This window comes from Cavia porcellus, unplaced genomic scaffold, assembly GCF_034190915.1.
Source record: "Cavia porcellus strain 051 isolate PalLab524CR breed Dunkin Hartley unplaced genomic scaffold, mCavPor4.1 scaffold_21, whole genome shotgun sequence".
Classification (NCBI taxonomy): Eukaryota; Metazoa; Chordata; class Mammalia; order Rodentia; family Caviidae; genus Cavia; species Cavia porcellus.
In genome coordinates, this window is record NW_026947504.1 from 6,833,715 (window position 1) to 6,860,148 (window position 26,434).

Genomic DNA, 26,434 nt, shown 5'->3' on the forward strand with positions numbered 1-26,434 from the left:
TTCTCTTTATAGAAAAATCATTTAATGTTTTTCTTCGTTAAAATACACTCAATCTAGATGCAGTGGATCAGGTGCCAGAGTTTTCAGGATTCTTACTCTACCAGGAGCTGATTTCATGGGTCATCCCTAACTCTGGTCACCAAACAGTCACATCTTTAATTCAGAACACTGAGAGGGATGCAAATAGTGCCATCCATAGCGAACACACGGGTAGGCAGTTGGTGGCCACTGCATGAGGTATCAGCAATGCAGGTTCAAAAATATGTGTAGTGACTTAACCTTGCCAAAAATAAATGTATTAGGACACTAAGGCAACACCTTCAATGAATCTAAAATAAACGCAAGCGAAGCGCCAGCTCCTGTGAGGAGCAGTGCATGCACAGACGATGGACTGGATGCGTGGCCAGCTGTGACCACGCTGCTGGACCCCCGCGCCCCTCACGGCGCCAGAAAGGAAATAAGAAGAGTGCACTGCTTGGCCAGCTGCTGTGCTGGCATTCTGGTGGGGTTTGGCATCCAATGCAATTTCCAGTCATTTCCACCAGTGAGCAGAGCAATGTCCTTTGCTTATTGGTCCCTGCTCCCAAACTTTGGGCCTGGGGCTGATCACAGAAGCTCAGAAGTTTGAGCAGATGACACCTGGGGACATGGATTTCTGCCAGGGTGGTGCTGTCATGATGAGAAGGCGTTTCATCCCTCCTCAATGCTGGTCACTGGAACAGAGCTCTGGGTTCTGCAGGAGCCCCAAGCCCTGTGTCTCAGCCCCACTCCTGGTGCCAGCTGCAGGGTTCGGGAATTCAGAGCAACAGAGCAGCAGGTGCAAGCTCCAACCATGGGCACAGCGTCACTGGAAGAGGTTCTGTGCTATCAGGGAGTCTTCCAAAGGATGCAGGCAAGAGGAAAGAAGCTTATTTTACCACTGTGCAGACAACCCATCTAAAACATAACCAAGGAAATTAGTAGAGTTTAACAGTATCAAATACAGTAGATTCAACTGTCCTTCAGCCAAAGGACAGTTTGAGAAAAACCAGATGGGAGTCTGTGGCCTATTAGTAACAAAAAAAAGGTACCATCAATGCTATAAAAATAGACATCAGCATGACAATGAAGTCAGTACCACCTCTAGTTAGCATCATCACAGATGACTCATCACTACTATGAAGTCTGTAAAATGTGACTACGCTATTCGTGGGCATCTAGAGCAGGGCCTTTTAACCTGTCCTTTCAGTGTGGCCTGTTTTCTGGCAGAGGTTAAGGGTGAGGAGAGCTTTGATTTTTGTGTGTAAAGGAACTTTCCAGAAGCCCATTTTATAGTGTAAATCCCCTGTCACCGAGAGGTCAAGGAGGCCCCCAACCAGGAAAATCTGGGCATGGTGGCACGCACTTGTAGTCAGCACTCAGCACGCAGGATGCTGAGGCAAGAGAATTGTTGCAAATTTGAGACCAGCCTGGGCTACAAAGTAAGTTCAAGGCCAGCCTGAACTGCATAATGAGACCCTGTTTTAAAAAGACAAAAATAAAAATATAAATAAAACCAGGAAAACTGGGAGTGGCAGCACATGCCTGTCCCGGCTAGTCTGGAGGCTGAGGCAGGAGGATCATGAGTTTGAGAGAAGCCTGGCTGTTTGTAGACCTGTTCCACCTCTCCTTAGTTGAGCAGTTGTCTCTCACCTGCCACTAAAGGCCCATTCTGCCTCTGGAGCAAGATGTGCTGAACCACACTGGACATTGCTGGGATGATGTGGCAGCTCACTCCTGGTCACTCACCTCCACAGGAAGGCCTGGTACATGTAGCCGAGGTGATACCTTAGTTCTTGTCACCAGCAGGAAAGCTCGCCTGCCTTTGAGGGACCTCCTATTCTGCGTATGGGACTTGTATAGTGAAGACCCAGCTTCCTAAAGGCCAGCAGGGAAATTGTCCCAAAGGGATGTAGGCATCTGTAGAGAGATGCAGGGGTGCTCTGGGGTGGCAGGTACAGAGGCCTCCCTGGGAAAGAGTCTGACCAGGATCCCCTGAGAACTAAAGGTGACCTCTCACGCTTTCTACTTGACAATTGCCCTACCACCTGGCCACGGTGTGACCCAGACCAAAACAGATGGAATATCTGCACAGAGTTGCCAGGAGGCTCAAGTAACAAAATGCTCAGGGAGAGTCCTGGCTTTATAGTAAGCTCTCAGTAAACAGTGAATGAATGAAAAAGCAGCTCACACCACAAACTCTCGGACATTGCTTTACCCAAAATGACTGCAGAGGCCGTCACTAGTCAGGACGTCTCCCTGCACCTCCAGGCTAGAGCCACGGCTGGCTGCTGGCAATGCTGCTTGTCTGCCCTGGCAGCTGTACACAGGGATGCGGGGACTCAGCTCAAATGTGACGATTCCAAGTGATGACCCTGAGGGAAATCACACAGGGGAGCGTCTCTGCCTCCTACAGCAGATGTGGAATCTGACTGAGGAGTGGGGAAAAGCTTTCACTTCAGCTTCTGCCCAGCATCCTTTCTGCTGCTGAGCTGTTTGCTCAACTGTTTCACAGTCTTCGATTTTTTCTGGTCCCTCTGCCAGAGAGAGGATTAAGAAAATAAAGGAGCCTCAAATCAGGCAATTTGCTAACGTTCCTTGACTGAACAAAGATTGGGGTAATAGAAAACTACAGGCTAAACAGCTTTCCTTCCTCTCCATTCCCCTTAGAAAATGGACAGTTGAGTAGGAAAAAGTTCCAAAGGCTGCATCCCCAGGGTGCTGATGACCCCACAGGAAGAGAAGTCTAGTTCTTAGCGGACATAAATAACATGAAACTGCTTTGGATAAGCCTAGGAATGCCTGGATATTGAGGTTTCACTGAAGAAGGTAAGAAGGAAGAAATCCATCCTTTCTAAATCCAAAACAGATTTTTTTTTTTTTTTTTACAGCATCTCAATAGTTTAGGCTGGCCTTAAACACACTATAAAGCATCCCAGGCTGGCCTCAAAATCTTAGTGATCTTCCTGCCTCAGCCTCCTGAGTGCTGGGCATATAAGTGTGTGTCACCATACTTGGCTGAAAACAGACTGCTGCTCTGTAATCAAATAGTCGCAGGAAAAACAGATTTGGATGTGCTCTGGTTCCCTGAACTGCATTCACAGAGGCCAGGCAGGAATGGAGCAGGGGCTGAGGGAAATACTCTGCCACTCATGTAACTCAAAGGACCTCCCCTGCGCAGGGAAGGCTACTCTGGTGACCAGTCTGGCTCCGTGCTCAATTCCTTCAACTCTGCCCAACGAACATTAGCAAATAGGAAAATGTTCATCTTGTCCTAACTTTCTATTATAAAATGGAATTAGGAACATAAATAGTAATAAGTAACAAAACCCCAACCCCATACGAGACCTATCACCCTCTCAACCACTTCTGCGGAGGCCAATTAGTTTGGAAAGTTTTTCACAGTTTTCAAGTTTCAGTGATTCTGCTTTCTGTTTCAATCGTTCATCTCGGTATAATCCTGCCAAGTTTGTCAACTCCGACTCTGAAAGATAAAAGAGAGAACCAATTCACCAAAAGAGCTGAGCTCCTATGTTTCATTTCAGTATTTCTAGAGTCAAAGTGCCCTTTCCTTAAATGCTTCTCTTTTTCTTTTTTTGAGATAGGGTTTCACTATGTTGCCCAGACTGGCCTAGACTTGTAGAACTTCCTGCCTCAGCCTCCTGATTGAGGAAATTACAAGCACATACCATCACGCCTGACTTCTTAAATGTTTTATCTTTCCATTAAATGTATCTATTTATATTAGGCACTGCACCAGGTGCTGAGGATTGGAGGACACCTGTGATCCTGTCATCCCATAGCATCTGTGCTGTACTGTAAAAGCCCTTATCAATAAGGGCTTAGCTCTTATCAATAAAACATTTGGCACCCAACTTCGGAAATGTGCATGTGTGCAGTAAGAGGAGCCTGTGTGGCCTTCTGTCCCTGGTGTTCGGATGGCAGGTGGAGCTTGAAGCCAGTCACCTACTGCTGCCATGTGAACAAAGACAGCTGCTTCGTTCCTTCCCCAGCACTGCTCACCGTACCTCACACTCGCTGCTGGACCTCTGGTGGGCAGGCATCTGTGCAAGGCCCAGCTGCTGGCGGCTCCCTTCCCTCCCTTACCACATGCGGGGTCTCCAACTTAAAGGCAAAAGGCAGCTGGGCTCTTTTAAAAGTGGAATCATCTGGATCTGGTGACCTCTGACTCTGACTAAATGAATGTCATTTTCTTTTCACGGTAGAGAAGGTCATTCTATTTTTAGCTAGACTATAATCTCTGCTATGTTTTCTACTCCACAGTGGTTTGGCTGCCTCAATTTTTTATTCTGTAAGGTTCCTGAGACATTTTGAAGGAGAATGCCTGGAAAGCACCTCTGGAGGTGAGCTGCGTATTAACAGGACTGCGTGCAGAACGGGCCCTGCGGCTCTTGTGTAGGTGCCATTTTAATCATTCTGTAACTGCCTAACCATTCCTAATCACTTTTCTGATAGATTTTGTTTTTCTTGGTGGAACAAGAGGCACCTGTCTGATTAATTAGCAAACTGCCTGGAAACAGGAATTAATATTTAGCCAGGAGCAACAATGGGCATTGCTTTCTGAGTAAATGTCTACCCACGCAAAATACTGCCTGGCCTGTTTCTGTTCACAGTGACTCTATTTATGCCAAGTAAAGCCTGAAAAGCAGTTAAGTGCAGGGCTCCAGGTCTCCAGGCGGCCACACCGAAAAGCCCTGCCCACCTCCCCCTGCCAGGACCTGCTCGGCAGGCAGCAGGGCCTGCAGGTGCGGGTGCTGCGGGCCTGAGCTGCCCAGGCACGGTCACCTTCACAGAGGGCCATGCACTATACTCCAGGGAAAACTCCCAGATCCTGCATCCTGCCCAGGGCTCATTCCTGTCTCCATTTCTGGTGCTTCTTGACACCTGGGAAACCTGTTTAAGTCTCGGTGAAATCAGCCCACATGCCTGGTTCTTTAGTGCCCGAGTTCCACTAGTATATAAAAGAAACTGCACAGCCTTGTTTTTCATTCAAATTCCTTAGGTTCTTTTGTTTATGGACCTTTTCTAGATACCTCATTTTTTGAAGTCTCAATCTAGAAAACATTAAAGGCCACTGATTCTTAAATATTTTCTACACTGAAGACTACTGTAAAACCCAATGAGCCAGATGGGGTGGCATATGCCTATAATCCCAGCATTCAGGAAACTGAGGCAGGGGCATCACTATGAGTTCAGGGCCAGCCTTGGTAACATACTGAGCTCAAGGCCAGCCTGAACTACACAGTGAGACCCAACTTCAAAAAACAAAACAGAATAGCTGGCTATAGTGGCACACACCTGTAATTCTAACACTCAGGACATAAAGGCAGGAGGATTGCTGGGAGTTTGAGGTCAGCCTCCACTACATAGTGATTCAAGGCCAGAGTCAACTTCATAGAAAGACCCATTTTCAAAAAACCAAACCAAACAAACTGATGAAGTTAAAAAAAAGCTGATATAAGACATCTACACATGTATGAATGCTTTTCTTGAAACACCATATTGCTTTTACATAAAGTTACTAAAGATTAGAGATCTCTCCTTTAAGAGATGACCCTACCTAAGCCAGGTGTGGTGGTGCACACCTATAGCCCCAGCACTTGGGAGGCTGAGACAGGAGGCTTGCTGCAGGTCGACCTGACTACATTTTGAGACCCTGTCTCAAACAAAACAAAATCAAAGGATAACCCTGTCAAAGGACAGCGTTTCAAGGAACTGTGTCCCACTCCCACTGCCAGGCTCACGAAACTTATTTCCAAACTGCCAGAGAATCCTTTCACCCTTCAATGAGCAGAGTCACCACAAGAATGTTACTTTTGACAAGTTCTGTTAATATTCAGTAACTTTTAAGTAGCTGGAAAAAATCTGTGGGAGGGATAGGATCCAGAGAATGCTTTTTATTCTTAACAAAATGTTCCCTTTGTCCTGAACACCAGTGTAACAGATGGACAGAGTATTGAGCCTCAAAGGTAAACCGACTCCGGCAAATTGCCAAGAGAAGCAAGCCTCAGGCCACTCCCAAGAACATGCTGCACAGGAGCCCAGACTGGAGCCTGCCAGCTGCCAGCTCCATGATCCAGGGCAAGACCATGCAAAGCCCGGATGCCAGCAGGCATCAGGCATTTCAACTGTGTCAAACACCCTGCTAAGTCATACCCACACTGTCTCCTAGAGCCTAGAGGGAAGTTCATTCTACCTCATGTGGGAGCCTAAACTCCTTGCTCTGCAACCCTGCTCAAGGGCCTGGAACGAATGCTCTCGGCCAGGTGTGGAGGTACACACCTGGGGCTGGAGGACTGCTGGGAGTTCAAGGCCGGCCTGGGCTACAAACCAAGTTCAAGGCCAGCAGGCACTTAACAGAGCCTATCTCAAAAAGACACCACCACTGCCAAATAACAGTGCTCCTCAGCCAGGTAGGACAAGGTCAGGTCTCCACCAGGCTGGAATGCACTTCTGCTTGTACCCAGGCCAGTGCCTAGGCCAGTGCCTGCCTGTCCCTCATCAGGTTTATGACACAGATGCAGCCATGAAGGAGACAGAGAACCGGGCAGTCAGTGCTCCTAGTGAGGGATTACTCACAAACATTCACCCAGATTAGGCATCCTAAGAAAAAGTAGAGAAAAGAAACAAACTGAAGATCAAAATTGAAGACAATAGCTAAGCCTGACTAAAAAACAGTTATCATTCCGTATTTTGCCAAGAGTGAACTCTGTCCTCAAGTGGGTTTATTTTTATAACCTCCAAGTGCTAAATTTACCCTCGTTGGCTGCACTTGCTGCGGGCTCAGAGGGCAGGTGCTGTGTGTTCTCAAATGGCGCATGGGGGGCGAGGAGCCTCTGCACAGCCATTGTGCCTGGATGTCAGAAATAGCGTTCGGGGCTTTGTGCCATAACCATGCACAGAAGCTGCGAGCACAAGCATTCTGCCTACCCGCTGGGTTTTCACTTGAGCCTGCACAGTGCCAAGGCTCCAGAACCGGGCCACGTGTGGGTGGGAGTGAGGCTCCCGTTGGTGCAGTCCTTACCATGAGCTCAGCACAGGTCTAGCTTTGCGATATCTGAATGCCAGAGGAGTATGTGTGTGTGTGTATGTGTGTGTTTGAAGATGTGAATGTAGATTTTCCTCCAGTTCTTGCAGAAAGTAGTAAATTCAAAACTCTTCGAGCACCCAGAACAATGGGAATGTTTAGGACATACACTGCAGCTTTCATCTAATTTGGATCCAGACAGATATGCCTAAGGCATTTATCTTGCTTCACTGTTGTTTTCTTTTTGAGACAAGATCTTGCTCTGTAGTTCAGGCTGGTTGTAAGGTCACTTTGTAGCCCCCACTACCCTCAAACTCATAGTGATCTTCCTGCCTCAACCTCCTGAGTGTGGGATTATAGGTATGTGCCACACCCAACTCCTTGCTATTTTTTAAAACATATAAAATCTAGTTTAACCAATGTGGTATAGTACTTCCTTTTTTTTTTTTTTTTTTTTGGTCTTTTCGTTTTTATCGGTACCATGGATCGAACTCACAACTGCCTGCTTGCAAGGCAGGCGCTTATGCCGCTGAGCTAAATCCCCAGCCCCCAATGTGGTATAGTACTTCTTGACATCTCAGTTTTTTTTTTTTTTTTAATGAAAAAGCAATTTCGTTCTCCTACTTAATTGTCCCTTATCCCAAAGTTATTATCCCCAACCTCCTAAGGCAGCTGGGGTTTGGCTTACAGACAGAAGGCAGGGACAAGGCCACTAAGGGTCTGGGGTGGGACACTGGCCCTGCTCTCTGACCCATAATCCTCAGCATTCTTCATGCTTTCTGGTCGCTGAGAGTCCTCTCTTTGCTAAAGACATTTGCTGAGCACCTGTTCCGAAGCACGGTCTGTGCCAGCAGCCTGGAACATACAATGACTACGACATGGTATTATCCTTGTCAGCAGTCCTGCCGGGGGCCCAGAGTACCTCTGAGACACTAAATGGTCAGTGCTGCGCTGGCCAGAGAGCAGAGTGCACTGGGCTGCCTATAACTTAACCACCTGGGAAATGAGGTGGGAGGATTAGTAGTTCAAGGACCACTTTAGGACATTCTGACTCAAAATAAAATTAAAATAGGGCTGGGGGTTGGGTGTTGCAGTTCATGCCTACAAGCCAGTAACTTGGAAGCCTGAGGCAAAAGTACTATAAATCCAAACCCAGCCTGGACAACTTAGTAACTCAGTGAGACCCTGTCTCAAAATAAAAAAAGGGCTGGAGATGTAACAAAGCAAAGGCTTTGGGTTCAACCTCCAGTACAGAACAAAAATGAAGGAAAGAAAGAGAAAGAAATCAACGTGCTGGGTCAGCCGGGGTTTAGAAGCACTGTGACCAAACAGCTAAATTTTGTTTGTTTTCGGAGACAGGATTCAAAGAGCTAATTTTATCAGATGTTGACTTTAATAATAGCCAATAATAAAATTTAAAAGATGAAAAAGAGTTTGCTTTGGAAAAAAAATTTTAAAAAGCCAAATTTTATAAGCTGTAGTTAGTAAAGGTGTGTGTGTGTGTGTGTGTGTGTGTGTAATTCATGTGTGATAAAAAGTGAGGCTGCTGGCTGAGAGGCAGGGCCAGCACTTCCTAGTAACAATCAGGGTTGCAAACCAAGCAGCAGACACTGGCACGGACACTAACGGAGAGGGAGACAGAAGGGCTGTTCACACACCCCTGCAGGACAGCGGGACTCCCTTTTGCTCTGTGTCCACAGCCAGCAGAGGTAGGGGGTGGAGAACACCTGACTCAATACCAACAAAATGCTAGGCTCCAAATGGCTGGCTTGACCAGATTTCCCTCTCAAGAACGTGGGAATCTGCAGTTAAGGATCAAAGCAGCTAGCACTGAGCGCTGCAGGGAGAAGCTTGTGATACAGAAAGGAGACTGGTGGGGTCGGGGAAGCTGGGGGAGCAACCAGGAGGGTAGCACCCACAGTGACCACAGCAAGCATGTACCAAAGAAGGATGACTGTGACAAGGGGAGGCCAGTGGCAGAGAGGAGAGCAGGGCAGATGGCAGAGTGGTAGAGACCCACATGGTGAGGCAGACAACTCCCCTCACCCCGTGCTGTGTGTGTGTGTGTGTGTGTGTGTGTGTGTGTTACCGGGGATTGAATCTTGAGGTGCTCTGTTTAGTATTTTGGGGGCACAGTCTTACTAAGTTGCCCAGACTGGCCTAAATTTGTGATCCTCCTGCCTCAGACTTCCAAGTAGCTGGGGTTACAGGCATAGGCCACCCTGCCTGGCTTTGTTTGTTTGTTCGTTTGTTTGCTAGTAGCCCTAAATGGGCCTCTGTCCTCTGTCTGACTCACACAAACAACACAAATAACCCAAACCAGGAGAGAGGCAGTGTTGGGAAGCTGGGGACTCCTCAAGGTGGGTCAGAACCCCCAGCAAAAGGTTTTCTGACAGCATCTTACTCTGCTGTTTCTCCTTCCAACAACTTGTCTGGACGTAATCGATGTAATCCTTCTCTATTATCTTCTCCAGGTCACGAAGAGCAGCTCCTCTGTAGGCCTTGTCGAAGTTTTTATCCACAAAGTAAGGCACCTGCAGGTTCTGGGTTTCTCTAGAGATGGTGTGGCCCAGCGTTCTAAAACAAAGACAGACAGAGGCGCAAGTGAGATTTGCATATTTGGCAATATTCTTCTTAACTCTGGTTTCACATGATCACCATCACCTTGTCACAGAGCAGATGCAGGATTTTTTGTTTTTGTTTTTGTTTTGGATTTTTGAGACAAGGTCTCACTATGTTAGTCCAGGCTGGCCTGGAACTTGTGGTCCTCTGGGCTCAGCCTCCCAAATGCTGGGACCAGGCATGTGACACCATGCCCAACCCAGATACTTTCCTTTCCTTTTCTTTTCATGTGATATTAAGGACCCCATGGCCTTTACACTGAGCTACATCTGTGCCCTACCCCCTTTTGAGACAAGGTCTCACTATGTATCCCAGGCTGACCTCGAATTTGCAGTGATTCTCCTGCCTCCTCCCAGGGGCCTCCCATTTATAGGCATGGACCACCACCAAGGGCTTGCAGACCTTTTTTAAACTTCTTATTTTGAGACAGGGTCATGCTATGTCCTTAAATTGTCCAGGCTGGGCTTCAATTTCCGATTCTCCTGTCTCAGGCTCTTAGAATGCCATCCAGTCTAAGTATAGACACCTTTGTTGTTACTGTAGTGACAGGGTCTCACTAAGTAGTTCAGGCTGGCCTTGAACTCATGGTGATCCTCCCACCTCAGCCTCCTGAGTGCTGGGATTACAGGCGTGTGCCACCATGCCTGGCTCATAGACACCATTTTACATCCAAAATTTATACCCAACATTTCTTATTCCCCCTAGCAAAGTGGTAAAAGTCATAATTATCAATATTTTATGAGCATGTTCATACTGTGAATTCAGCTTCAGCATATGTTTATTCTCTTTAAAGATTTACTCTCTTATACTGTTTTCTATGCAAAAAGAATGCTGAATGCTTTAAAAAAGTATTTTGTGGAGGACCTGGCATGGCACCTGTCAGAGTACCCACTGGTAAATGCTGGCTGCATGAATTGATGAATATTGCAGCAAACTATTTAGAAAACATCAGACAGCTTTTTCAACCTAGAACCAATTCTTAGGACATAACAAAAAGCACATCATACATAGCTGCTGAGTGAGAACTACAAAAAATTTAGACAAAGGACTTCAATGATGCCTGTGGGTCCAAGACTTCCAATGGTATCTGGGGCTCAGAACCATTAAGAGGATTGTCTAGATTTTAACCATACTGAAGAATTAAAGGTGCATGTTTGTAATCCCAGCACTCAGAAGGCTGAGGCAGGAGGATTGCTTTTATGGCCAGCCTGGGTTAGATAGTAAGTTTAAGGCCAGTCTGGAATGCCATTGTCTCCAAAACAAAACAAAACAAAACAAAATGAATTAAAGTGAGCTCAAGGGGCTGGGGATTTAACTCAGTGGCATAAGCGCCTGCCTTGCAAGCACGCAGTCTTGAGTTCAATCCCTAGTCCCCCCCAAAAAAGTGAGCTCAAATGCAAGTTAAAATAATATGACACCAATGTACAACACCTGAGCTGGATAAACTGCACCTTAATGATGTTAAACGTGGCCCTCTCCTTGGATCTATTTAAGGATACTGCCAAACTCCTGCACACAGACATGACTTCTTGCACATCACCCAGGGAAGGGGTTAGTAGAGCAGCCCTAATGTGCCCCACTGGTCTGACAAGAAAAAAGGCCAAAGCACTAAAGGGGAAAAGATAGGAAGTTGGGAAATCGAGGGTGTCAAGCCAGTGTGACCTGACTGCAGTAACTTCTCCTTAAACTGTTGACTAGAGCTCAGCATTGCTCTCCATAAAAGGAAGACACTGGCCTAGAACAATGCTCTTCAGTTTACAGTGATCACCAACAAAGACGCTTCCTGTCACGTGGTGCCCCATAAATTTCACCTGGTTTTTTCATGCCAGGAGGGGAACCCAGGGCCTCCCACATGCTGGGTGCCTGCTTAACTGTAGAACTACTGCATCAGCCCAGATACTGAGGGCTTGTTAAAACTCAGATTGGTCTGGACTTCCAAGGTTTCTGATGCAATCAATGTCTAAGAGTACATTTCTTTTCTTTTCTTTTCTTTTCTTTTTGAGACAGAATCTTTCTATGCACCCCAGGGTGACCTTGAACTCATGGCAGTCCTCCTGCCTCAACTTTCCAAGTGCTATAATTACAGGCATGTGCCACTGTGTCTGGCTTCTTTTTACAATTTTTTTTTTTTTAATCGGTACCGGGGATCCACCTGACGACCGCCTGCTTGCAAGGCAGGTGCTTATGCCGCTGAGCTAAATCCCCAGCCCCCTTTTTACAATTTTTTAAAATTAAAAGTAATCACTGGGTCTCAGTTACTATCCTCTCAGAGCCACAGAAATTCAGTCATCCTATCACAAGTTCAGTAGGATCCTCTGTAACTACCTTGATGAGGTAAGGGTTTACTCTGAATCTCAAGTTCCTTAGAACTACTTTCTGCTATTCTGCAACTGATCAGACGATGTCGCTGTAAAACAAAACAGGAGGAACTCCTGAGACTGCCTCAGTGATTTTGTGTCTGCACTGTTACCACTTAGCTGTTCCACTTTTTTTTTTTTCGGTACCGGGGATCAAACTCAGCCCCACACTTGCCAGGCAGGTGTTTATGCCGCCGATCTAAATCCCCTGCCCTTAGCTGTTCCTTTAAACATAAAATCAGTGTTTTCCACAGCGAAAGGTGAAACAAATGTTAGTAACGTATCAGCAGAACCGTCATGTTTTTCATGTTCCATATTGTTATTAAGATAGATTTATAAATATTTTACTTACGATTTATAGAATAGGCTATATGGAGGATTAGCAGCCAGCAGTTGAGTAACAACAGATATGATTACGATCACAAGAACTGGAAGTAACTGGATAAATGCAGAATATGTAGTCTAAAAAAGAAAAAAGTTGTTGGTGTAATCATTCTTCATCAATGGAAAGCTTGTTAAAAATATGAATACAAAGAAATCCCAAATACAAATTTCTAATGTACTGCACAGGAGGGCCCAGTCCACAGAGTCCAAGGCTTCTCTAGGAACTCTTATTCTGTCTGCTAAGAAGGCTGACGGAGGCCCACTGCAGCCCAGCCTGACACCCAGCAATCCGGCAACCCCTCCTCTAGGACCAGGAGTGGACACCTTGATATAAATCAGCCTAGACTTGAGTCTCCCAGGGCTGGGGCTCTGTGATCCAGGTTGGTGGTATGTGACCCTCCTGCCTTGGCCACTGCTCACTGCACTGGAGCCCTCTAACTAGCAGGGGATTTGGGAGTCTTCACACAGACTGTTAGACACTGCTGTTTGCAAGGGGAAGTAGAAAAGAACAAGACAGCAGCTGAGAGGGGTGGGAAAACAGAGCTAACCTGGGCCAGCTCAGGGAGAGCCCACCAGCACCTGGCTCCGGTTCCTGTCTGTCGGGAGGGTCGTCGGTGCTTCTCACTTGCAAGCTTCACAAGACTCCCTTGAGCCCTTAGCTTGAGCCCATTTGAGTTCTAACCTTCTAAAGGAGGCTTATTTTCTTTTTCTTTTTTTTTTTTTTTTCATTTTTGTCGGTACCAGGGATCAAGCTTATTTTCACATTTAAGAAAACTTGGATCAAAACTGCCCCACAAGGAAACTGAGACCTAGACAGAAACAAAAGAACTGGAGGCGGGATGGTGGTGGTGATTCTGGTTCATGTGGGACAGTTACCCAGCTCTTCTAGTGTTGTCTCTGCTCCCCTAACGCACATTTCCGCAGCAGCACAACGTGGGTTTCTAGAGTGTGACCATGCCTCACTAAGCAGGCTCGGCACGGCTGCTGGTGAGCAGCGCTGCCCTCCCTTCCCCAGATACCTGAGCTTTATCTTCTTCCTCTTCCTTCCGTGTCTGTGTCCTTTCGTGTCGGTGCCGCCGGCGGTAATATTGAATGTCATCGGTCACATTTGAAAACATATGAATATTTCCTAGGAAAGAAACAAAAGCACTTCACAGGGCATATGACAAACAGGCCTCCTTGGCATTTTCAAAGTCCTAGCTCCCAGCCAGGTGCTGTGAGGATAGAGTATTGGCCTGCATTACTCGGCAGGAAAGTAAGACAGCAGGTGAGCCAAGTGAGCCAGCTGGACAGAGAATGTGCTTAGCTCTTCTGACATCACTTAAATAGTCCTCTGCAACTAGTGAGAGGGAGAGAGAGAACCCTGAGAGCCTGGAAGAGAGTGCGTGCGCCATGAGTCGTATCTGGCACGCTCCTTTCTGTGCCCCCTATTAGGGTATAGCTCAGTGGCAGAGCACTTGCCTAGCATGTGTGAGGCCCTGGGTATGAACTATAGCACCACACAGTCCCAATCTTCTGGGGGGTGTTTTTGTAACCACTTTTTTTGGTAATGCTGAGGATTGAACCCATAGATACATTACTACAGTGCCACATCCCCAACTCTTTATCTTTTATTTTGAGACAAGGTCTTGCTCTAAATTGCCCAGGTTGGCTTCAAACTTATGATCTTCCTGCCTCAGCATCTCAGGTAGCTGGAATTATAGGCATGTGCCACCGTGCCAAATTTGTTTGTTTGTTTGTTTTTGTGGTGCTAGGAATCAAACTTGCAACCTCGCACTTGTGCCCCAGACCCTTGTGCCACTGAGCTAAATCCCCAGCCCTGTTTTTGTTTTTAGTGGTTTTTGTTGCTGGTTTGTTTTTTTGGTTTTTTTTTTTTTTTTTTTTTTCTTTTTTTTGGTACCAGGGTTTCAACTTACAACCTTGAGTTTGCCAAGCAGGCACTTATGCCGCTGAGCTAAACCTCCGGCCCTCCTGTTTTGTTTATGAGACAGGGTCTTGCTATGCAAAATCTCATTAAGTATTCCAGGCTTGCCTTAAATTCACTAGTTTGGCCTTGAACTCATTGTAGTCCTCCTGCCTCAGCCTTCTGAATGTTGGGGTAAGCCACCCAGCCGGCTTTTTTTGTTTGTCAATTTTTAACCTATCTTTATAAAATCTGTTTTCCAGTATTGATCATAATAATAGGCATTTTTATAATGATTTGTAAAGCACTTTAAAATATCTAATCTTCGGGGGCTGGGGATTTAGCTCAGCGGCATAAGCGCCTGCCTTGCAAGCAGGCAGTCATGAGTTCAATCCCTGGTACCAATAAAAATGAAAAAGACAAAAAAAAAATATCTAATCTTCATAGCAACTGAGAGGTGTATATTATTTTCAGCATCATTTTCTACTAGGGTGAGGAAGACTAAATAATCTGGTCAGGCACATACACAGCTGGAGGTTAGAGACTTGCTTCAAACTCCTGTTCAACTATTCCAAATTCTTGCTGTTTCAACTAAACCACTGCCTTTCTTTTCAGATCTTAAGGCTGGAGCTTACAGAGAATCATAAATCAATAGTTTTAAGAATCATAATTCTTAGCCGGGCGTGGTGGCTCACGCCTGTAATCCCAGCACTCGGAAGGCTGAGGCAGGAGGATCATTGTGAGTTCAAGACCAGCCTGGGCTACAAAGTGAGCTCAAGACCAGCCTGAACTGCATAGAGAGACCCTGTCTCAAAAAGACAAAAAAATAAAAATAAAAAATAAAAAATAATATTAATAAAAAAGAATCATAATTCTGAACCAGCCATGATGGTACCTGCCTATAATCCCAACCTTGGAGAGGCAGGAAGATCACCTTGAGTTTGAGGCCAGTCTTTGCTACATAGTGAGTTCAAGGCCAGCCTGGAATATTAGTGAGATCCTGTCTTAAACAAACAAATAAGGGATAATTTTGGGATACTAACCGGTAGGAAAATGTCCTCCAAAGAAGACATTGAATAGCTCCTCTGGTGTGATGTCAGCTTCAAAGTCTCTGTAATAATTATAAGGTCTGGCTCGAGGTGCAGTGACAGTCACCTGTTCATCCCCATATTCATCATAGCGGAGTCTCTTGTCAGGATTGCTCAGGACTGCAAAGGCATTGCCGATCGCTGCAACCAACAACAAGGAGATGAGCAGGGCGTTTGTGGCTGAGGGTGACCACAGCAGCAACGGAGGATCCAGGGACAACATCACAGGGGCCCACGGACCGACGCTTGGGCCTGCAAAGCTCCCCAAAGTGTTCACCCTTGAGACTGCCTGTGATCAAGCTTGGTGAGCAAGAAACAACACTGCAGAAGACACACTAAGAATACTCCTGAAGTGCCAGTTAACTTGTGATTAAGAGTTCTTTTTTTTTTTGTATTGGGAATCAAACTGATGACCTTGCACTTGCTAGGCAGGCGCTGTGCCCCTGAGCTATATCCCTGGCCCAGGAGTTCTTGACTCAGCTGACCTGGGACACCCCCACCCCTCCTCAGTTCAGGTAACTGATCACTAATTCTCTATATTTTCTTTCTTTCTTTTTTTTTTGCTGGTACTAGGGATCCAACTCATGACCTCACACTTGCAAAGCAGGAGCTTATGCCACTGAGCCAAATCCCCACCCCTTTGATCACTAATTCTCAAACATGTCCGCTATCTGGCCACCATGTTTATCCATCAAAGATGTCTTCTTCAGTGCCGTGGATGTGGCTCATTGGGAGAGCACTTGACTAGCATGTGCAAGGCCTCCAGCACATCCTGTTATCCTACCACTTGAGAGGCTGGGGCAGAGGACTGCTGTGAGTTGAGGCCAGCCTACACTACACAGTGAGATCCTGTCTCTGAAAATAAATAACTATAAGCACTGAAGGGGATGTAGCTTAATGTCAAAGCACTTGCTTAGCATGCATGAGGCCCTGGGTTCAATTCTCTGTTCCTCAAAACTACATGCATTCTGAAAACATGGAAATCAATGGAAAAGATTTGTCTATAACTACATTTATGTTCTTTACATACAGCTTTTCCTATGAATATATTAATAATAAGGGCTTTATGGCCAGGCATGGTAGCACATGCCTATCATCCCAGCACTTGGGAGGCCCAGGCCAGCCTGAATTACATAGTGAGACCCTGTCTCAAAAACCAAACCAAAACAAAACAAAAAATGTGACAAGTATAAAACCATGTATATAGCCTCATAAACCAATTTGCTGTCACCAACCATCACAAGGGCAGAATTACACATCAATTCAGGATCAAACCTTTGAAAGCATCTGTTGCTCCAGGAGCACAGTTCTTATCAGGGTGAAACTTCAGGGCCAGTTTTCTATAAGCTTTCTTAAGTTCTTCATCGCTGGCATTTCGGGCAACTCCCAGAATTTCATAGTAATTTCTGCACTTCTTGATCCTTAAAAGAAAAAAGAAAAAAATTAGAAATATGTGTGCCCACAGAAGCCCCTTTTACAATTAACTACAAAATATTACATTGGTCCTCCCTCCAATCCATGTGACCCCAAAAAAAAACTAAAAGAAAATTAGCCCATTAATGAAACTTTCAAGTCCTCCACTTAAACTTTTTTCTGGTATTGGGCATTCAACTCAGGACTTTTGCACTGGGCTACATCCCTAGTACTTTGTGTGTTTTTTTGTTTTTTTTGTTTTTTTTTAGCTTTTCTGAGCATTTATTACAAGACCCTAACAGTGCTTTATTTTTTTCTTCTCAGTGTCCTGCTCTGCAGCTTCCTTGGCTCTCTATGCCCAGATGCCAAAGAGATGGGCATTGGCATGATCCATGCACAGAATGGCAAAGGCCTTGAAGCTCTTTTCCTCCTCTGTGATGACCCTGGCCTTCTCCTTCTTGTAGATGTTCCTGAACCGCATCACTGGTCCTGAGAGCCGGGTAGTCAATTTGAGTTCTTCAGCAGAGCTATGTCTCTCCCTGGGGGCTGACAGCTTCCTGGGGAAGAGGATGAGTTTGGAGCAGTGCCCTCTGAGCTGCTGCACGGTGGCCTGCAGAGACTTGGTAGATTTATTCTGCCACCTTGGGTCCACCAAGATGCAATGGTCTGGGCTGTCTTCTTGTGAATACCAGTCACCTGCAGCTCCGCCAGTCTGAAGGCCCTGCTGGCTTGGGCCTTAGTGTGTATCACATCGTGGGACAGTGCACGATGGCCCAGATGGGTCTGGACAAGGAGCGAGGGCTACACAGCACGCTTTTGCCTGTTGGGCCTTGTGCCTACAGATCTTCCAAGCTGACTGACTGAACCATGTGGCACGTGCTGCTGCCAGTCCTTGTGGAAGTGGGGCTTCAGAATCCTGTTATTCTGGCTGGGCATCATCGTTGCCTCTTAGGGTGTGAATCCGCTGCATGGAAAAACAGCCATCTCCAGTACTTTAAAACAATTTGAGGGGCAGGGATATGGCTCAGTGGCATAAGCACCTGCCTAGCAAAGTGCAAGATCATGAGTTCCATTCCAGGTACAAAAAAAAAAAAAAAAAATATATATATATATATATATATATATCTAAAGACATATATGCACTGCTTTGTCTGGCTGTATTTCAATAATTTTTAAGAGTATAAAAGATTTCTAAAGCTGGATGGATGTGGTATACACCTGTAATCCCACCCCTCAGGAGGTTGAGGAAGGATAGAAAGTTCAGCTAAACTGGGCAATTTAGCAAGATTCTATCTCAGAATAAAAAGGCATGAGGATGTAGCTTAGTGGTAGAGTCCCCAGAGTTCAATCTCCAGTACCATAAAAATAAGGAAATAATTTTTGAGGGAGGCCCACACGAGGCCCTTTTTGTCTGCATTAAACAGAAGCTTTCCCCTAATAAATATAGTTTTCTTTATTTTTTTTGCCAAGATCTTTAGATCCAAAAATATAGCTTTCTTTCCCCAGTGAATATTTTCCACTGTTTATAAAAAAACTATATATATATATATATATATTTTTTTTTTTTTTTTTTTTTTTTTTTTTTTTAGATTCCTGATAGCACTGAAGGAACTTCTGTACTTCTGTTTGTATGCATTACATCTACCAATACAGAATTTTTTTGTTTTTGTTTTTATCTTTTTGAGACAGGGTTTTGCTATGTAGTTCAGGCTGGCCTTGAACTCACTTTGTAGCAGGCCTCAAACCCTCTCAGTGATTCTCCTGCCTCAGCCTCCCAAGTGTGAGATTACAGGTGTGTACCACCATGCCTGGCCCACTACAAATTTTACTATACTAGAAATGAAAACAAAAATTATACCATGTAGCTGTTCAATTCCACTGTACAATCATAAGAAGAGAGTGGAAAAGGAAGGTAGCACATTTGTATTATTATGAGAACAGTCTTTTTTTCTTTTTGGTGCGGGGAACTGAACCCAGGGCCTTCTCACTGACTACATCATCAGGTCCCATTTTTTCAAGTTTTATTTTGAGACAGGGTCTCTCTAAACTGCTAAATGTTCAAGGCTGCGCTCCAATGTTTGATTTTCTTGCCTTACTTTCCAAGAGTGCCTGGATTATAGGTGTACAACACATCCAGCTTATTATGGAATAGTTTTAAACTTGCAGATCTGCCTGGGAAAGTTGTGGGATTCTCCAACCACTTTCTTTCCCCTTCAACTATTTTTTGAGAATTGGTGAATGACAGTACAAATGCTTGAGTCAAAATGCCTTTGTTTGAGGAAAAAATGGAAATAACACTTTTGTAATTAAGAAGGGGAAGAAGAGTTAAAGGGAGAGGAGGGGAACTGGAAAAAAAAAAGAATCAAATATGTCATGCATAAGTACAAATACCCTATGATAGGCCAGGCATGTGGTGGCACACGCCTGGAATCCCAGGACTCAGGAGGCAGAGACAGGAGGATTGCTGAGCATTCAAGGCCAGCCTCGGCTACATAGTGAGTTCAAGGACTTGGCTACACAGTGAGAACTTGATTCAGAAACAACAGAAATAATTTTTAAACACTTCCCTCTGATGAATATGATCATTATATATACCTACAAACTTTGAATTAAAAAAAGTAAAGATGCTTTCAAAGGCCTCTGCTAGCTATATCTAGGCAACACTAAGAAGAATAATGCCTTTGTTTGGATTTTATCATGCTGTATACCTAACCTCTGTACCTTGTTGTTATCTTCTAAAATGGGCTAATAATTATACTTATATTCCAGAATTAATGTTATGGTTAATGTAATAATCACTGTATACTCCAAACATGTACTAATAAAAATGTTATGATTAAATCAAATATCTACCAAAATACTTGATAGCAACTGACACTAAATAAGCATTAGTGGCTAGGTGCCATGACACACACCTGTAATGCCAGCTACTCAGGAGGCTGAGGCAAAAAACCTGAAAATCTGAGGCCAGGTTGGAGCACTTAGCAACACTCTGTCTCAAAAAAAAGGGTGGGGGGCGGGGTCTAGGGGATATGTAGTTTAACAGTAGTGTACTTGTCTAAAAATGCACTAGGCCCTGGGTTCAACTCCTAGTACCAAATAACAAATAAATAAACTTTAGCTACTTTAGCAGTATGTATCTACCTCATTTTTTTCTTTTCCTTTGAAACAGGTTTTTACTGTGCAGTTCAGGCTGAGCTTGAACTGACATTGTAACCCCAGGCTGGCCTTAAACTCATAGTGATCCTCCTGCCTCAGCCTCCGGGAGTGCCAGGATTATAGGCATGCACTACCACACTCAGCTCTACCTCATTCTTTTTTAATTGGTACTGAGGATTGATACTCATAACCCTGAGCTTGCAAGGCAGGAGCTTATGCCGCTGAGCTAAATCCCCAGCCCTTCTACCTCATTCTTATAAAAACTGCTATAAGTCAGTAGTAACACAGGCTGGATTATAATGCAGGATGTAAACTAACCAGATGGCTTCCTAAAGAGTTTTCCAGTTCCAACTCACCTTCCCATGACCCCATTTTCTCTTGCTCTCTTGAATTTGTTTTATGAGAGCTATACTGAGAAAGAATTCACATGCTACAATATTACCTTTTAAAACTGTGCAATTCAGTTTTTGTTTTTGTTTTTTTGAGGAGGTCTATTTACAAAGTTGTACATTCATTAACACTACCTAATTTCCAGATATTTTCTGCTAGGCGTGGTGGTGCAAACCTAAAATCCCAGCACCTGAAAGGCTGAGGCAGGAAGATTACTAGGAGTTCAAGGCCAGCAAGACTGTGTCTCAAAAAACAAACAAAATTTTCATCACCCCCAAAAGAAACCCCATACCCATTAGCAGTTATTCTTACTTCCCCTTCTGAAGCCCCTGGCAACTGCTAATCTACTTTTGTCTCTATAGATTTGTTTATTCTGATTATTTCATATAAAAGGAATTATATAACATGTGACCTTTTGTGTCTAGCTTCTTTCACTTAGCATGTTTTCAAGATTCATACATCCTGTAGTATGTACTAGTACTTCATTTTTGTTCATTAACAAATAGTTTTCTTATTTTTTTGGTACCGGGGATCGAACTCATGACCTCACACTTGCCAAGCAGGTGCTTATGCCTCTGAGCTAAATCCCCAGCCCCCAAATAGTTCTTGTTGGCTATAGGAGGCTACTGGGATTAAACCCAGGATTTTGCCCATGCCAGCAAAGTGTTTACTACCCAGCTACGTCTTCATCCTTCTCATTTTATTTTGAGACAGGGTCTTGCTGAGTTGCCTAGGTTGACCTCAAACTTGTGGTCTTTCTGCTCTGGCCCCTCAAATAGCTGGGATTGTAGGCATGTGTCATCCTGCCCTGTTGCTTGTGGGAAGTTTTTAATTATTAATTTAGTCTCATTTGTTGTAGGTCTATTCAAATTTTCAATATTTTTCTTGAGTCAGTTTCAAAAGTTTGTATCTTTCTAGGAGTCTGTTTCATCTAGGTTATTTAATTTGTTGGCATATAATTATTCAATTTTCCCTTATAATCTTTATTATTTTCATAAGATTGGTAGTAACTCACCTTTTTCATTCCTGATTTGAGTTATTTGAGTCTACTCTTTTTGTTCTTGGCCAGTCTATCTCAAAGATTGGTTAATTTTGCTGATACTTTCTGCAAACTAACTTATGATTTTATTAGCTATTTTTATATTGTTTCACTTATTTCTATTCTATATTATTTCCTTTATACTGAATGTATAGGTTTAATTTGTTCTCATTTTTGTTTTTTGGGGGAGGACTACTACTGAGAATTGAATTCAGGGTATTCTCATTTAAACATATCCCTAGCTCTTTCTATTTTTTATTTCTAGACAAGGTCTTACTAAATCACTCAGGGTACAAGCCTGAACTTGCAAACCTCTTGCCTCAGCCTCCCAGAAGGCTGATATTATAGGCATGTGCCACTATGCCTAGTTTTTTTCTAGTTTCTTAAGAACAGTAGGTCACTGAATTAATATTTTTATTTTTAATAAGCATTTATAACAAAAATTTCTTTGTAAGTATCTCTCTAGCTGTATCCCTCACTAGCTGTATTTTGATATGTTGTATTTTCATTCTTATTCATCTTAAAGCACTTCTAATTTTCAGTATAATTTTGAGAAGTATTTTTTGTTTTGTTTTGTTTTTTGGTCCTGGGGAATCAATGAAAATTATGTTTTGAGAATTATTGATTCATTTCCACTACTTGTGAATTTCCCAAACTTTCTTTTGTTATTGATTTCAGAGAACATACACTACATGATTTTTTAAAAATATTTATTTAGCCAGGGATTTAGCTCAGTGGCATAAGCGCCTGCTTTGCAAGCGTGCAGTCATGAGCTCGATCCCTGGTACCCAAAAAAAAAAAAAGATTGATTGATTGATTGATTGATTGATTGAGACAGTGTCTTGCTATGTAGTTCAGGCTGGCCTTGAACACACTATGTAGCCCAGGATGGCCTCAAATTTCAGTCAATCTGCCTGCCTCAGCCTACCAAGTGCTGAGATTACAGACATGTGCCACCATGCCTGGCTACATGATTTTAACCTTTTAAAATTTATGGAAGTTCATTTTATGGCCTAAGATATGATCTATCCCAGAGAATGTCCCATGTATCCTTAAGAAGAATTTGTACTCTGTGGTGGTTGGACAGAATGTTCTATGGATATGTGTTCTATTTAGTTGGCTTCCTCTGCCCCTTTTAAAACTAAAGCAGGGTTACCAGCAGGCTCACAATACACCCTGATACTCTGCTTCTACTTCTGCTTCAGTCTTCCTTCTGAGGACTTGAAGTTATAGCATTTTGAGCCAGACATGGTGGTGCACATCTGAAATCCCAGCACTCTGGAGGTTGTGGCAGGAGGACTACTGTGAGTTTGAAGCCAAGCCAGTATGGATTACATAATGAGATCTAAAGCAGCCTGAACACCAAGCGTGGTGGCACACATCTGTAATCCTAGCACTTGGGAGGCTGAGGCAGGAGGATTGTTGCAAGTTCAAGACCAGCCTGGGCTGGGCTAGGGATTTAGCTCAGTGGCATAAGCGCCTGCCTTGCAAGCAGGCAGTTGTGAGTTCGATCCCCGGTACCGATAAAAAGGAAAAAGACCAAAAAAAAAAAAAAAAAAAGAGACCAGCCTGGGCTACAAAGGCCAGCCTGAACTGGGTAGCAAGATCCTGTCTCAAAAACACAAAAAATAAAAAAATTAAAAAAAAAAACCCAGCCTGAACTATATTGCAACACCCTATCTCAAAATACAAGCAAAAAAAGTTCAGTAACAACAACAGAAACAGTCAGGACTTAAATAGCACATCCTCTGTAGGAAGTAGCCTTCTAACTTCATATAACACACTCATTTCATCCTACCACACACTCACCTTTGTACCCCAAGCAGCTGCTCCTCAGTGTAAGTGGAGCTGCCCTCACCCTGCCGGGTCTGGTTCCGCTCATTCTCAGACTTCTTTTCCTTTTGTGCCTTCATACAGTCACAGCAACCACACGGCTCGTGACTCTCAGGAGGTTGATCTTCTGGGTATTTGTTTCTTCTAACTGCATCAATGTAAGCTGCAAAACAGTAGCCCCTCTATTAGGCCACCATTTGACCCTGAAAATCAACTTTACTACCTGGCTTCACTCTTAGAGAGAGTGCTTTTTGGCATGAGTAGGTGAGGTGCAATGAACATGATGATATGATGCTGACTTTTAAGCATTCATACAAAGCTGAATAAACATTTTCTCAAGAAAACTACACAGAAAATATGGGAACCACCTCAGAAAAACCCATAAAAGGCAGAAGCATGAAGCACAAGTCCACCCCATCTACAATGGTCAGTCAGCAAATAATCTTGCCATAGAGAACCCAGGGTATAATTCTAGCATTTTGGGAGGCTGAAACAGGAAGACTGCAAGTCTGAGCTCAGCTTAGGCAACAGTGATTTAGTAAGAACTTGTCTCAAAATAAATAAAAGCCAGGTGTGGGCTGCACACCTGTAATCCCACACTCAGAAGGCTGAGCCAGGAGGATCCCCATGAGTTGAGGCAAGCCTGGGATATCTAATGAGTTCAAAACCAGCCTGAACTATATAATGTGAGCCTGTCTTAAACAAACAAACAATAATAGACTGGGGTTGTAGCTGAGTGTGAAGGCCCAGGGTTCAGTCCCCACTATTACACAGACAGACAGACAGACACACACACACACACACACACACACACACACACACACTCACATACATATACCTACAGGGGAGAAGGGTTCAAAAGAAGTGTCTGCCCAATATCCTGCCTTTAGTGCAATCCAGTAAAAAGCCTATTTCTCTCTGCTCCATGGTCAGAAGTGACAATACCTCTCACCCATATTACTCAGAGAAGAGTTTAATTCTTTTAAACTACAGCTATAGACCTACTATGCACTAAAACCCTTGGCTGGGTAGATCAGGGAGGTGTATAAGGCCTACTGCTGGCAACCAAGAGGTTATAGTTTAATGTGAGCAGATTAAATGTATTACAATCCTTGCAGAATGTAGGGAAGGTTACATGCAATCCAGTTAAAGAGAACAGAGCACTTACATCTTGTCTGGAAGTTTTGGGAAATGTTTTAAAACCATCTTTCAGCTGAGTGTGGTGATGCTCACCTGTTAATCTCAGAACTCAGGAGGCTGAGGCAGCAAGACTGCCACAAGTTTGCACAGCTTGGGCTACATAGCGAGTTTAAGGCCAACCTGGACTATCTAGAGAGGCCCTGTCTCAAAAAACCAAAACCAAACAAACAAAAACAAAATCATTTTCCATGCTAGACATGGTGGTACACACCTATAATCCCAGCACTCTGGGAAGCTGAGGGATAAAGACTCCAAAAGTTTGAGCCCAGCCTGAGCAACTTAGCAAGACCTTGTCACAAAATAAAAAATAAAAAAAGGCCTGGGAATGTAGTTCAGTGAGAAGACCCTTATTTTATTCTCCAGTACTCCAAAATGACAGCAACATCTTCCCAGTCAGGAGTGATGGCACATACCTGTAATTATAGCACTCTGGGAGCCTGAGGCAGGAGGACCTTAAATTCAAGTCCAGCCTGGGCAACTCAGCAAGACACTGTCCCGAAACAAAATTTTTAAAAGACCTGGGATGTAGGGGCTGGGGATTTAGCTCAGTGGCATAAGCGCCTGCCTTGCAAGCAGGCAGTCAGGAGTTCGATCCCTGGTACCGATAAAAATGAAAAAGACAAAAAAAAAAAAAAAAAAAAAAAAAAAAGACCTGGGATGTAGTTCAATGAAAAGGCCTTTAGAGAAAATTTCCTCCAATTTAACATCTCTGTGACTACCTATTGTTCGTTGGCATACTTCCTATAAATCAGCTTAGCTAACTCTGTATCCTTCATGCCATTCAATGTAACACTTTCTCGGTGAAGACTCCTTTGACACCCAGACTGTGCTGTGTGCCTTTTCAGTAATACTCCCCCAACCCCTATCCTTGCTGAGAACCCTCACATTCTTTGAATGGTTAGCTCAGAGGCCCAAGTCTGTCAAATCTCTGCTGCACGATCAGCAAAATGTGGGGCACATAAAACATATTGGATCTATACTTTTTGCCTGACTGCAGAATGGAAAAGGTCAATTTACTGGTCCTGGGAGGCTGCATGGACAAGATCAAATTGGGACTGAATGTCATGAGGCATAGTTTGGGGGAGTCAACGACAAAGGCCCGGAAAGCAAGCTGCGGGAGGCCGCAGCATTCGCTCTCCATCCACACAGCGCAGCAAGAACCGGATGGCCGCGGGCCCTGGGCGGGGCACAGGCGGAGGCGGGGCTGGGGACCAGAGTCAATTGTCACCGGTGACTGGGCTCCTGGCTGGGAGGCCCCAGCTCAAGCCAGCGTTCCTGGTTACAGATCCCGGCATCTGCCCTGGGCATCTGGCCCAGCAACTGGTACCCTGCTCAGGCTTAGCATCTCACAGGCCTCCATCCTTCACCTCAGGCCCCAGATATCAGCCATCATGTGATTTATCCCTCCAGAATGCCTCCTCGTCTTACCCCCCGTCTAGGTCCTAGTACCTTCGGTCCAGCGCTCCCCGCTGCCCAGTGTGGCCGACATATCGGTTCTCAGCGAGTCCGCTGATCCTCCCCTTGGCTCTAGACCGCAAGAGAAGGGGGGCACTGAGCGCGAGGCACGCTGGTCATTGTAGTTCAGTGCTCTAGGCTGCTGGGGCGCCTGCCTACAACTCCCGGCAGGCCCCGCGCGAGGGCTCGCGGAGATGCTTGGAGCCAGAGGCTGGACCTTTGCAACTTGAGACCAGTGGCGATACAGCTAAATGCTCCGTGGCTACAGGCTGTTCTGTAGAGTGGGCGTAGTGGCTTCTCTGCTGCCTAGAATCGAGGACATCTAAGGCGGCTTGACTGAGATGTCCTCCTGGAAAGGGCTGCACAAACTGTTGGCTAAACGTGACAGTCGGACTATTCTCAGGGATGTCCTTTTAAAATGTATGTCAATGCTTGTTCTGTGCAAAGTCTTTTTTTGGCCTTGGAGATTCAGAAATGGTTTGAGAGATACCTACTGTAGCTCTGGGGAAGCTTAACAGCCGCAGA

At 44.6% G+C, this 26,434-nt stretch overlaps 1 protein-coding gene and 1 pseudogene across 2 annotated transcripts; both read right to left on the minus strand.

Annotated features, from left to right (window-relative positions):
* On the minus strand, positions 1-26,063 carry Dnajc18 (DnaJ heat shock protein family (Hsp40) member C18). Of its 2 annotated transcripts, none has more exons than XM_003477451.5 (8): positions 25,904-26,063; positions 23,231-23,417; positions 16,696-16,841; positions 15,376-15,561; positions 13,449-13,558; positions 12,398-12,507; positions 9,471-9,643; positions 1-3,502 (listed from the first exon to the last, which is right to left on the minus strand). In XM_003477451.5, the coding sequence occupies exons 1-8, from the start codon at positions 25,941-25,943 to the stop codon at positions 3,378-3,380; spliced, it is 1,077 nt and encodes a 358-aa protein (XP_003477499.1). In that variant the 5' UTR covers positions 25,944-26,063; the 3' UTR covers positions 1-3,377. The 2 variants fall into 2 exon arrangements, with proteins under 2 accessions (XP_003477499.1, XP_012996656.1); XM_013141202.2 differs by having other exon boundaries at positions 25,883-26,010.
* On the minus strand, positions 16,821-17,921 carry LOC106025164 (large ribosomal subunit protein eL13-like; annotated as a pseudogene).
* Positions 26,064-26,434: the final 371 nt, after the last annotated feature.